Consider the following 13,102-nt stretch of genomic DNA (forward strand, 5'->3'; position numbering starts at 1 on the left):
CTGTCAGAAATGCACTTTCCTTACAGCATATCTGCATTTAGCATTCAGCACAGGCCGTCCTGGTGTTATTTTGACTCTTTTATAAATAAAGTTTTTTGTGACATCCACGCTGGGGAATTACAATCATATATAGCCCATTAAATCCCTACAAACACATGTATCACGACATGTAGCATTGCTTTGGAAGTATGGAAGTGCTGTCGACAAGATATATGTTAGAGAAGCTGTCCTATCAGGATGTCCCCTTAGCCGCATGTCTTGTATCTGTCATCTGTTACTTGGATATAAAGATAATGCCAGTGTAAAGGCAATGTGAACCAGGACAGAAAGGACACTCATTTCTGATTTGGTCTGGACAAGGAAACTGAATCACGGGTGTGAACAAGACATCAAACCCTATCCCCTACTTACTTTCACCTTGGAAGCTGTAGTTTGAGTTTCTTGTAAGTCCAGTGTAAAACCACAGGTATTATTTGTTTGTTTGTTTTTTCCTTTCCCTTCCCCAGTTCTCATTCTCTATTAGATTGAGGTAACGTCTCTCCATATGTGGTTTAACATTTTGGTTGAATTAAATTATTGATGATTTTGTGAGATCCTGGATTTCTCTGTACTATGAAGAAGCTGTTGTAATGGTTTTCACAGCAACATAACTGTAATGACACAATGTGGAGCAGGTTTATTCAATGTAAACCAGATTAGATAATAAACATAAATGTCACTCCTTCTGGGAGTCTGCCCAAACATGGCAACTGAGAAAATGTTTCGGTTTGTGCATAAGAAGAGCATCTAAGGATGAAATCCCCCCTTATAGACTCTAAAATCAGGTGATGAATATTTGGTTGATAGCCAGCTCTTTAGCTAGGCTCATGTCTATTCTATGGTCCTCTTTTAGTAATTTTTCAGTAACACCTTTAGTGCAAATCATTTAAATTTCATAACCTTCTAATGGAACCTCAGGTTCCACTGGGGTGTAAATTGCTGCCCTCTCTTCCATTCATTCTATCCCAAAGCTGCTCATTATGCTTTCCAGCATTGACATAACCTTTGTCGATGACCACGGCAGGGTGTAGTCATGTCAGATCATTTAATCCAGCTCTACTAATGAAATTCACAAGTTGATTCGCAAATTAGAACAAACCTGATTAGAGTAACCACGATCAGATGATCCTGGATCAGCCAAGGGATCTTTTAAGTGACATGCTGAGAATGGGCCTTTGTTCGATTTCTTTGGGTTGACCTTTTGCCACAAAGTGAAGATGAAGTGGAGGCGACACTCTTTTGACAGACAAAAGTTGGAAGGATTTTTCTTTTTTGTACAAGCAAATCTATAAACAATAGTTTGTGATGGACCTCGGACTGGTGTGTTAAAAATTGATACAGTAATAAAGAACACTGTCACCTTGCGAGGGACCGGGTCATTCCTTTTTGAAGCTTTCTTCAGACCCACATTTTCAAACCTCTTATTCATTGTTCTGTTCCCATCAATCAGAATTATGTATCAGTCTATGTATGTATGTATTTGGCTTTCAGACACTCCCACACACACACACCTCTCAAGTCCCTCATGAATGCTCATCTCTAAGCCTTCAGACTGTCAGCTCCACCTATCCCTCCTCGTGTTGTTTCAGCCCATTCGGCTGATCCAAGGTCATGAGCACCAGGGATCTCTTTTTTTTTACTGTGCGTGGGCTTGTGTGTGTGTTTCTATAGAGTGTGTTCATTCATCTGCTTATCTATCTTTCTTGTCTATGTGTGCGCGCTTGCATGTCAATGTCCTCACTGCTCACAAATCTGTCTCATCCTTCAGACACCATGACCCTGAGCACGCTTTGCTTCCTGTCGCTCTCTGACTGGCTTCCTCTCCAGAGGGAGCCCAGGACTCATCATATAATGCTCCTTTTTCACTGAGAAACAGTCTGATTTATATATTTCACTTCAGTGCCGAAAAGCCTGTGCGCACACAGCGGCAATATTCACATGTACATGCAGGAAAATACATATACATGGGTGCAAAGATACAAGAGACAGTGTGTCTGCAGCTCTCTCATTATCAAGTCACATCTGGCTGTGGAGTCACCAGGTTCAAGGATATGGTTGCGGGTTCTCCTATTGGTCAAGGAGAGAGGCACGACACACCTAAAGTTTGAGCATTAACGGTGGCTTGTTCGTGCGTGTGTATGTGCACGCGTAATGATGGTCATGGGACAGTGAAGGGTACGGGATAGGGATTAGCAGGAGCTCAGCAGGAGGTAGAAAGCTGAGCATTGCTTGCGGTTTCCACAGAAACCATCATATCTGACGAGATGCAGAGCATTGAGGGCCACAGGGTCACGGGGGGGGGGGGGTGTACCCGGCAGATGGGCAAGCAGCAGGAAGTGACCTTGCAAACAGGAAGAGAGAGGGTTCCAGATCATAAGGAGCAAGTGTGGCTGCAGCTTCTCAGTTCCTCAGCACATTTAACGCTCACAAAAGGTGACACAAATAATTCACGACACATGAAAACATTAAGGTGCACTGTAAGTACCTTCACCGCTGCTGAAAGCTGTGGCTGCCAGTCTCTTTTGCACCCTCTGTTTCCCTGTCCCACTTTCTCTCTCCCACAGACACACAAGCACACACATCACAAAGCGCACAACAGTAGTCACCACTAAAAGTGGAAAATGCCCACAGCCTTTTAGCCCCGCTGCTTTTCTTCCTGCTTGAATAAGCACCAGTGTGAGAGGCTGAGTTGGATGTGGGGAGAGTTGTTTAGACTGGAATGTTCTCTGGCTCTGGCTGTTTGAGACTCCTGTTGTGTGGAAAGGAAACAGTTCCCTCCCTCCATTGTCTTACTTTATGCTGGTCGAGATGGGGGTCACTGAGAAATAATGTCTAGTTTAGCTGAACTGCTACATATTTAGACATTGACACCAGAAATAAAAGAAATGCTCATTTAATTCTATCGAGAAAAAGAAGATTATTTATGCTGTCATAAAGGCTAACTTGGAATCATGTTATGTGAAATAAATGGGTATAGATTTGAAATAGAGCAATAATTCTGATGCTCTCAGAAATCTGATCATTTGTTCGCTAAGAGTGTCAATTACTGTATGTAATGGGATAATTTGAAGTTTCTTACAATATTTATTGCAGAAGCAACAGAGAATAGTGTGCACATACATTCGACTCATCAGTGTTAATTATCTTTATGATGTGAGGAACTGTATAAAAATATAGTATTCCCGGAGATCTTGATGGTCGTCGATAAAGGCCAGCAGGTGGTTGATGGAAAGTGTCAGTTGCGTTCCTGAGGACCTCCTGGAGTTGATTGCATGGAGGTGCGTTGCACAATATTGGGTCTGAAACACAGAACAACTGGATTGCAGTGATATTTAAAGCACAGCAACCAGAAAATGATGGTGTTGTGGAGCTTGGAAAGAAAGCTCATTGGTCAAGTAGGGTGATGTTGAAACTGTAAATGTAAAGACTTTGACAGCAAGGGCTTGCAACAGACACAGAAAAAGAAAAGAACAGCAGGAAATAGAAAACTTTATTTTATTGTTGCACTTGGTCAAGATGAACCAAGGTTCGAACTTTTATTTAATGTGTCACGGTTTAATCTTTAGGGTGTGTAAAGCCTTTGATGCTTATAATGTGTTATGTAGATAAAATATTGGGGTGACAAATTAAATTTAGAATTTTATCCTGACAGGAGGGGGCTTGTCCAGGCTTGTCCAGGATGACAATGCCCCCATTTGTAGGGCTGGAGGGATAATGATATTGTTTGATTCACCATTAGGTGCTGTTTACACATACCCGGGTATTTTGATAAACGAAGACCTTTCCCTTCGTTTGTGCCTTTCGTTTATACACAAACGGAGTTTTTTCCTCTGAAAATGAAGCTAAAAAAAAACTTCGGCAAAAGTGGAGATTTTTTAAAAACTCCATTTAGCATTTGTGTGTAAACTGGTTGAAAGAGACAAAAACGGAGTTTTGGGAATGGAATGAGGAGTTGTCGTCATAGTAGCCTACAGAGCCCCGCCCCTATCCGCCATGTTGGCAGGATGCTAGCGTGAAAACGCCATTCTCTCCGTCCATTGTTTATCTGGCAAGCATGGAGGTACTAGCAGCATTTCTGTTGTTGAGAGCTATACTCGCTTGTGTGATTTTGAAAATTACAGTCATACAATGTATTGAACAACAAAGACATTTTTCACGGCTTTAGCAGTTTTATAGTCCAGCGCAACGTATAAAAGTAGCTCAGTCTCGCTATCAGTCCACACACATGAGCCTGGCGCCATATTTTCTTCTTGAAAAGGATCCGGAAGTTCTTCCTGTCAGCGGTTCTCTATTAGGCTTCTGATTGGCTTGTGTGGAATTCTCATTGTTCTAACACTGCCACCGTCAGGCTTGGCGTAATTTAACAGCTCTTGATAGCGTATTTATGCGGATCAATGTAGACGTGTTTTTTTTAAAACGGGGCTGTGTGCACCTAGTTTTTTTTGCAAACGAAGGTTAGAAAATATGCGTTTATCAAAACACCCGGGTATGTGTAAACAGCACCTTAAATGCAGTATATTATCCAAGGGAAACGCTGTTTCCACACAAGCCAATCAGAAGCCTAATAGAGAACCGCTGACAGGAAGAACTTCCGGATCCTTTTCAAGAAGAAAATATGGCGCCAGGCTCATGTGTGTGGACTGATAGCGAGACTGAGCTACAGAAGCTCCGCAATTGCTGCCCTCCGCCCGCGCCCTAATGCGCCTTTGTTGTTCAATACATTGTATGACTGTAATTTTCAAAATCACACAAGCGAGTATAGCTCTCAACAACAGAAATGCTGCTAGTACCTCCATGCTTGCCAGATAAACAATGAATGGCGTTATCACGCTAGCATCCTGCCAATATGGCGGTTAGGGGCGGGGCTCTGTACTATGACGACAACTCCGCATTCCATTCTGAAAACTTCGTTTTCGTCTCTTTCAACCAGTTTACACACAAACGCTAAACAGAGTTTTTAAAAAATCTCCACTTTTGCCGGAGTTTTTTTTTAGCTTCGTTTTCGGAGGAAAAAACTCCGTTTGTGTATAAACGAAAGGCACAAACTAAGGGAAAGGTCTTCGTTTATCAAAATACCCGGGTATGTGTAAACAGCTTAGGACTAGTATGTTAGACAATCTCTGCAACACCAACATCTAATCAAATCAATAACAGAATAATATTGAGGAAATGGTAGCCCCACATCTTACATCTCTTGTTGGTTTTTCCATTAATTTGTCACTCATCTGTAAGTAGTAAATGTAGCTTTACAATACAATACTGACTAAGGGAAGTTTAAAGTTAAATCAAAATCCAACACAATTACCTCAAATGTGGAACTTTTCTTTTTTCTTTTGTCTTGCCCAAAGCCACCATCTAAATGATTTTAAGGTGTCAAATATTCAAGGCTGAGTCACACAGCCAAACTAAACTGTCACATGGCTGAAATATTGGTCTTTTTTTTCAGGACTCTCCCACCAACAAGCTTTTGTATGCCAAGGAGATCCCTGAATATAAGAAGAGAGTCCAGTGCTACTACCAGCAGATACAGGAAATGGCCCCTCTGAGCGAGCAGGAGATGAACGCTCACCTAGCTGAGGAGTCAAGAGTGAGTCAAATGTTGAAAAAGCTCCCGTTTGTTAGTCATCTGGCTCTGCCAAAGCTTGCAATCACATGCTTTAGTCTCATTTTGGAATTTGATCTAATCTAACTTTTTGATGTCTGTCCCGTAGAAGTACAGAAATGAATTTAACACCAACCTGGCCTTGACAGAAATCTACAAATATGCCAAGAGATACAGAAACCAGGTAAGATATTTTGTGTTGCTTCTCTGTGCTTGTGATCTCAGATGTGGATTAGATATGTTTGAACATTGAAACTGGCCCTTTTTTGGCAGCCACAACACCTCACTTGCTGTATTAAGTTTCACAGATGGCTATCGGAGCGTGTCTTATCGGTGCGGCTGATCAGAGCCATGCTGAAAGATATAACACACTGTAAACAACCTGGCAACCTGTCACTGAATGCCCTGGTTAAATTTATGCACGAAATAGCTGTATTTCTTTTGTTAAAGGCTTTCATAAGAGAAACAATCAAATGTCGGCTATCATCCAAGCAGCAGCACTATTCAATGTGTTCAGTCATCTCTTTCCAGCCCACAGACTCCTTTCACTTTAAGCAAACAGTGTGCTGTTTACCTTCTCTCCATCCAACACCCCTATCTCCTTAATGGCACTGTTACGTTGCTGCTTCAAATCTCCTGTTTTGCTTTTAACCAGCCCTCTTCAAGCTCCTCCTGTCCACCCCCATGCTTTCTCACCGCTGTGACTATTCTTTAGAGAGGCTTAGTCAGTGGTGACTGTGCCTTAATGAAGCACCCTCACTATAATACTGTTTAGCTGCTTTCCCCTGTCATGCTACTGTACTGACGTGGGCCAGGGGCTTAGACTCTGATTCACAGAGCTCTGTGAATGGCCCCTGATTGCCTATTCTCTCGCCCCAGCTCAGTTCGCTCTGCCTCGTAGCACACTGCTGCTAAGAGCCCATAAATCCCACTGACACTGTGACAACTATTGGGCATGAAAAACAGAGCAGATGTGGGTTTTGTAAATATGTGAAGAGCAAAAGCTTTTGTGGTGTTGAGGCATGCGTGAAGGCAAGAGAAGAGGCTGAAGCACTTCACTTGTTCCTTCTTCTGCTTTCCCTCTCTTTCGTTCGACTTTCTATGTCCAGGCAGGTGGCTGACTTCCTCCCTCCTTCTCTCTTGGTAGATCGATGGATGCATGAATGCTTGACAGCTGCAGAAAGTCATCTTTGTTGTGTGTCTTTTCTGTCTCTCCCGGTCAGGTGGTGAACGCTCTGGAGGCTAACCCCACCGCGCGTCGCACTCAGTTGCACCACAAGTTCGAGCAGGTCATTGCTCTTGTGGAGGACAACATCTATGAGTGCTGCAGTGAAGCTTGAACCTCCCGGCCTCTGCCGCTCGCCATCTCTTTCTCCTGCTGCCAGCTGCCTTCCTCCTGCCTCCCCGGTTCCTTGGGAATGCCGCTAAGGAGTTATTGTACACGAGTGTCTTTCCCACAGACTGTTCACTAGGGTGAATAGCGGCACAGCAAAGGATTTAAATCTGCCTCCCAAGCATCATATCGAATCTTTACTCATGACACAGACACAATTCCAATCTGGCTCAACTATACTTTAGAAGGAATGTGTATGAGCTCAGCGCTTTTCCTGGATGTCTTCACAGTTACTGGGACCTGCAGTAAGCCCTGGTGGCAGTCTTAACGCACTGAACCCTTTTCTGAAGGGAACGAGCCAATGATGCACTGTACTGTAATATAATGTCTATAGCAATATTTATAGATGTGTTATAATGCTTTCAAGTGGCCTGTTCATCAGGATTAGTTGGACTCCTCTCGTCCCCTAAAGCCTGCAATGTTCTCAGGTGTGGCTGGTGAAGATGGGCAACTGACTCCCATTGGTGCTTTGAACAATATGGCCCAATGTGCTTTGCAGGTTGATAACAGGCTGATGAGGACTGGAGGGAAGAATACAAAAAAAAAGGACAGAAAATTAAGAAATCAAATGTTTTAATGTAGTTCACTGGGAAGAGCTGCATCAATATAGAAGTGTTAATCGGTGTGCTTGTGAACGAATGAGTGTCATGTTGGATCCTTTCTGACCAATTTAAAGAGGGAAATTTACATTTAGGAAAAAAAAGTGAGCTCAATATAATCAGAGACTGTAATTGTGATGCCAAATGATTTGTTTGTGAAATAAATGACAGTATTTAGGATTTTAAAGTGTGAAATTATGATATTTCTTATGCTGACTTATAAAGGGCTTCTCTCCTAAATGCATTACAGCATTTTAGCAGCATTTGATAACCATTAGGATCTGGCCTTTCACCTAAAAGCCCACAAGCCAGCATCTGGAACTTCTCGGAAAGCCTTGTAAATGTTTTCATGAAAAACAAACAAAGACAAAAAAAAGTCGTGGAGACATCCAGCTTGCTTTTATTGCAGGGCACAAAACAACTTAAACAAAACCTAGCCTTTACACAGCAAACAAAATACTATACTCATATCATATACAAGCACTGACATTCTGGCATCCACTCAGTTACATACTCGTCTACAAAAAAACACACACACATGCACACACTCATCGAGCCCCTTGAAGGACGCATCCTCTTCCTACAAAGGCTCTTTTCAGTTTGTTTACATATCTCAGACAAAGAGTTAGGTAACCATCTCAGCTTTGTCACCACACCGACCAGAGGACAGAGTAATCCGATGCACTGAAAACTCAGCTGAGATCTCTGAAGAAATGAATGTCTAAGTAAACCTAAATATTCACAAAACCGATGATTGAAAGCGCCTGGTTTGGGGTAAGGTAGCTGCAAAAATTACTTTAACAAGAGTTGATGTAGATGAAATCAGGCAATGATTGGAAGGTTTGTGTCTTTTGGGGGGGCTTGGAAGGTGTTCAGTTGGATCGTCACCAAGATGGCAACCCTTTGATGCCGGGTTAAAAATCTGTGAGACCAGCTGAACACCTTCCATGATTAAATGGGCTGAAAATACACATGCTGGCTCTTGATTATGTCGGTCCCACCGAAGTTGCAGCAGTGCCAACTGCAGTGAGGACAATTGGAGAGGTAAGTCAAGAAGATTGGCCAATAGAACGTATTGCTGCTTGGCGGTGATGGGTCCCTAGGTGAGTGAGGACAGATGGAGCAGATAGAAGGGGAGCAAGGGGTCAAGCGGGGGCCACCTGGCTGGAAGAGATGGATGAAGTCTGGGTTTTGGAGACAGCGGCGGCGGCCTCATCATCTCCAAATGGGTTCTTTCCACAGCACACTGTGGTTATCATGCAGTTTCTGAACTGGAGGCCACAGAGACGAAAAGCGACAGTATCAGTAGAGAATGAAGCACTTGGATCATAAAAGTACTGACACATTAAAACAAAAACAAAAAAATCAACTCTTCCTTTCAAACTCTGCTTAAGTTAAAGCATTAAGTATTATTTAAATATCCTTAAAGTATCAATTTAGCTTGTCTACAATAAGATTAGCATGCATACACAAAGTTGTTGGTGTGGATTCTCAGTCGTCCAGGTCATGGTAAATAAATCTGACTGGAGCGATTTGATTAATATGGTAAGAGGAAACTTTAAAAAATAGTCTTATTGTTGTGGACATATCTCCAAGCCCCTTTCTCGTACTTTACCGGTTTGTGCCTCCACTATTTATGCTGTACTTAAAATATTAGATATTTTCTCTGGCATACCTGTCTGTTTAGCAGAATGTAGATGACTGGGTTGTACAGAGCGGAACTCTTGGCGAAGAAGGCCGGAGCTGTCATGAATACCGGCCCAAACTCAACTCCTTGATTGGCAAAGATGTACCAAGCCACAGTAGCATAGGGCACCCAGCACACCAGGAAGGAGATCACCATGACAATAACCATGCGTGTCACCTCTTTCTCTGCTCTCTGAGTGGTTTCCGACTCTTGCTGCTGGGCGGCAGCCTGAGCACAGACAGATGCAGCTTTTTAAATTAAAAGAAGGAAAGATCCAAATGTAAACAAAGTCTACAAAACTGTCAATTCTACAGTAATTTAGTAATGTGCAGAGTGATGTTTTCTATCTTGTTTTTAATTACAGTACATTTTTTTTTCACTCTAGAACTTATTTCATATGAAGCAATAAAACTACAGCGTTCTTTATTATATCAATCTTTCATATCATTTTTGCAAGTTTGTGCTGTTCCATCAGTTTAAAGCCTGTTACGTGGCTGCCCGAGAGCAGTGGAAGTTGTGAACACGAGGATGCTTTTGGCGAGCTTCTCAGCAAACAGTTGGTATGTTACAGAGCAAGCTAGAGACAAACATTAACATTTTCGGAGCACCATTTATAGCCACTTGGTGAGTGTGCAAGGTTTCACTCTCAGTGCTTCTGTTTTTTGGTCTTGACTCGTTACATCTAGCGTGCACCTCTCTTTTGTTATCATTTGGGTGTAACAGAAACATTTTAGGCAGGCCTTCAGTGTTAAAACAGTTTATAATAAGGCAAACAAAAAGGGGCACCAGATAGCTCAACTGGTTGAGCATGTGCCCCGTGAATAGAGACTGTAAATCCTTGCTGCAAGGGGCCTGGGTTTGAGTTGAGTCTGCTCTCCTGTTTACCCTCCACTATAAATAAAGGCCACTAAAGGCCAACAAGATCTTTACAAAAATTAAAGACAGACTTATTTTAGGCCGGAACCATTCTCCAACCAATTTAAGGCCAACTTTGGCTAGTCCAAACATGTTCATGTAACATGCAAATACAGAAAGGATCTATGTTACCATGGAAACAACCAGCAACACCTGCAGATAAATCGTACCAACCGGCAGAAAATGAGAAACGTGGTTCATAGTTTATAGTTTGCCTTTGCTCCACAGAACTCACAACAGGAGTTATGCAGCAGGAAACGCAGCCAATCGCCAATAAATGATGCCTGTTTGGTATCGTTGTTTTTTTCTAATCTTAAAGAAATACCATCACTTGACAGTAATGAGACAAATCTAATGAACTTGAACTGAAAGGGCAATCTGTGCTGCGTATGTGTATGCTTCAATTTTTGTTTCACAGACTCTGTGTTGAACGAGATGACACTCAACCTGCCTGATTAAAGCGGTTGATCGATTAATGACTTCTGGTGATCAGTCAGCCATGTTCATTTATCTATTTAGTTGTCCTTACTTAATCTTTTTTTTCCATTAAAGGAAAAGTCCTAGCTATGTCAAGTTTAGTTTCAACATAGTCGAGAACTGAACTATTTGACCGTTATCTAATTCCAGTGTGACTGTTTATCATGAAACTGGCCCAGTTCACAGAGGTCCTTCTGTATGCAAACAACTGGAAGCCACTGACTGGAATAAACAGTTGCTCTGATAAGACTAAATCTGGTGCTGCAGCTGCAAAACGCTCCTCTGTGCTCACCCACTAATCACAAACTGTGTACATCTGTTTGGTTCTAAGGAGGTGGAGTATAGAAGGCTTCGTAGCTTTTTTTGTTCAAGAGCAATTAGGAGAGCAGCGAGAGTGAACAGGAAAGCAATACACAGAGATTCACTGTAAATCCCTCTAAAGCTGTGAGATGCTTTAGAGTCAGATTCACATAAACTGTTTTTATATTACAATTTGGCAAACCTTGATCCAAATTATCTTGATTATAGCCACATTTACGATAGATAATGTAAATCATTAATGTTATTTTCTTTTTTTTTCTATAATCAACAAGAGCATGAGGATGACACAGTGAGCAGGCTGACTGCCCTTTAGTCAGAGAGTCTGGTTGTAAGCTGCCATGTTGGCAATGATCTGCCCTCCTGAAGTGTCCTTGAGCCACTAAGTCCCTTCATCTTCAGAGAGACTGTGATGCTCTACCCTCCTTGAGAAATGGGATGGGGTGGGGGGGTGGGGGGTGTATCTCTACAAGGATAAACAATATATCACATCCTTATTATTAATACTGCATTGACAGTAGTGTTCCTACCGCTCGAACTGTGCAGAGCAGGCGACTGTAGCAGAAGAAAATGATGAAGAGGGGGATACAGAAGTGGAGGACAAACATATAAATGACGAATGAGGTGTTGTTGAGCTCAGGCTTGGGAGTGTAGTAGTCAATCCCACAGGAACACTGCATTCCCTCTGGGATATACCTGCATCCACAGGAAACAATAGCCTTTAATTAAAAATCATCAGAGCTTTTTTTTTTTTTTTTTTTTTTTTTTTTTTCTTTTGGTTTTAAAGCTGGGTAAACACAATCTAGACACTGAAGTATGCAGTACCGTGACCATCCAATCAGTGGTGGAACAGCACAGGTCAGGGCCATGATCCAAGTGAATCCAAGGCCAGCAATGGCATGTTTTTCCCCAAAGCGGAAGTTGGTCATTGGCTTACAGACCACAACGTAGCGCTCAATTGCCAAAACCACCAGCGACCAGAGGGCAATCTCTCCTGAGACAAAAACAAAGTAGTTGAAAGTTCCCTACAGCATTAATACACTATCTTTACTTGAAATTACACACATATAATTAAAAAGGCAACATTGTAGGTCCAGAAATATGTTTTGATCCAATCCGACAAGGACCATGCATCAACAGTTTCACACGTCACAGATTTAGTCTCTTACCTCCTAAGGTGGCGAAGAATCCTTCGACATTGCAGCCAGTGACATCTAAGATGAAATATCCATGCAGGGCTGTGTAGAGAGTGACTGTGAAACCTCCAATAATCATAAAGAGGTCGGCCACTGCCAGGTTGAGCAGAACAAAGTTCAGAGGGTTTCTCAGCTTTTTGTGCTTGACAGTGACATAGAGGGTGAGGAAGTTAATGGGGAAGGCAGTGACGATAAGGAACAGCATGTATGCAGCCAGTAGAGAGTACTTCCAGGGCTCAGCCAGGTAATACTGAGGGTGCTCAAATGGGCTGCGCACCAACCCAGTTCTGTTAGACATCGGGACATAAAAGTTGGGTCCTTCCGTGCCGTTCATGACTGCAGTTGTGGATGTCTTTTCTTCCTCCGAGACCTGGACGAAGCAGTCTGTGCCTCTTAGAGTAAAGTACTGTGAGAGTTTGGTGGTGCAGCTTGGGTGGAAATGAGGGAGAAAAGATGGATGGAGGAATGGATCATGTGGAAGTAAGATGCTCTCTGGAGCCCCCTGAGGAGGTGCAGCACCTTTTAATAGTCTGGCCGGATTAGGGACGTAGAAGGAGTGAGGTGTTAGCAGAGATGGAATTAAAACACAGCCTGAGTCCTCTCATGCATTAACACGCACACAAAACATCACAGGAAAAAAAACACCAGAAATATACAGCATATACAAGAAAAGCGTTCTCAAAGTGAGAGGTTATAACCACAGCCACATAAAACCCATCATTACTGTCATGTGCATCAGTGCTGCATTAGAATGAGATGAGTGGAGAGTGGGAGGGAAGGCAAAGAAACGGTTAGTGATTTCAACCGTTCAGAGTGGACAGACTTTAAATGAATTTTTAAAGCAATCCAACTTATTTGCATCTGTAAAGGCTTAAT

The 13,102-nt window shown here is 42.4% G+C and overlaps 2 protein-coding genes across 3 annotated transcripts in view; one reads left to right on the forward strand and one right to left on the reverse strand.

The window, feature by feature from the left end:
- plxnd1 (plexin D1) overlaps positions 1-7,820 on the forward strand; it is a 65,791-nt gene extending 57,971 nt beyond the window's left edge. Inside the window, exons 34-36 of the mRNA XM_075474806.1 lie at positions 5,486-5,626; positions 5,751-5,825; positions 6,865-7,820. Of these exons, the coding sequence (XP_075330921.1) occupies positions 5,486-5,626; positions 5,751-5,825; positions 6,865-6,981 (333 nt within the window). The 3' untranslated portion in view covers positions 6,982-7,820. The remainder of the gene's footprint in view (positions 1-5,485; positions 5,627-5,750; positions 5,826-6,864) is intronic.
- A 251-nt stretch (positions 7,821-8,071) lies between these two features.
- On the reverse strand, positions 8,072-12,728 carry exorh (extra-ocular rhodopsin). 2 transcript variants are annotated; one of them, XM_075474809.1, is made up of 5 exons: positions 12,200-12,728; positions 11,856-12,024; positions 11,564-11,726; positions 9,309-9,548; positions 8,072-8,904 (listed from the first exon to the last, which is right to left on the reverse strand). In XM_075474809.1, the coding sequence occupies exons 1-5, from the start codon at positions 12,558-12,560 to the stop codon at positions 8,779-8,781; spliced, it is 1,059 nt and encodes a 352-aa protein (XP_075330924.1). In that variant the 5' UTR covers positions 12,561-12,728; the 3' UTR covers positions 8,072-8,778. The 2 variants fall into 2 exon arrangements, with proteins under 2 accessions (XP_075330924.1, XP_075330923.1); XM_075474808.1 differs by having other exon boundaries at positions 11,561-11,726.
- Between the last annotated feature and the right edge of the window lie 374 nt (positions 12,729-13,102).

The sequence above is a fragment of the Odontesthes bonariensis genome, chromosome 10 (assembly GCF_027942865.1).
Source record: "Odontesthes bonariensis isolate fOdoBon6 chromosome 10, fOdoBon6.hap1, whole genome shotgun sequence".
NCBI classification, from domain to species: Eukaryota; Metazoa; Chordata; class Actinopteri; order Atheriniformes; family Atherinopsidae; genus Odontesthes; species Odontesthes bonariensis.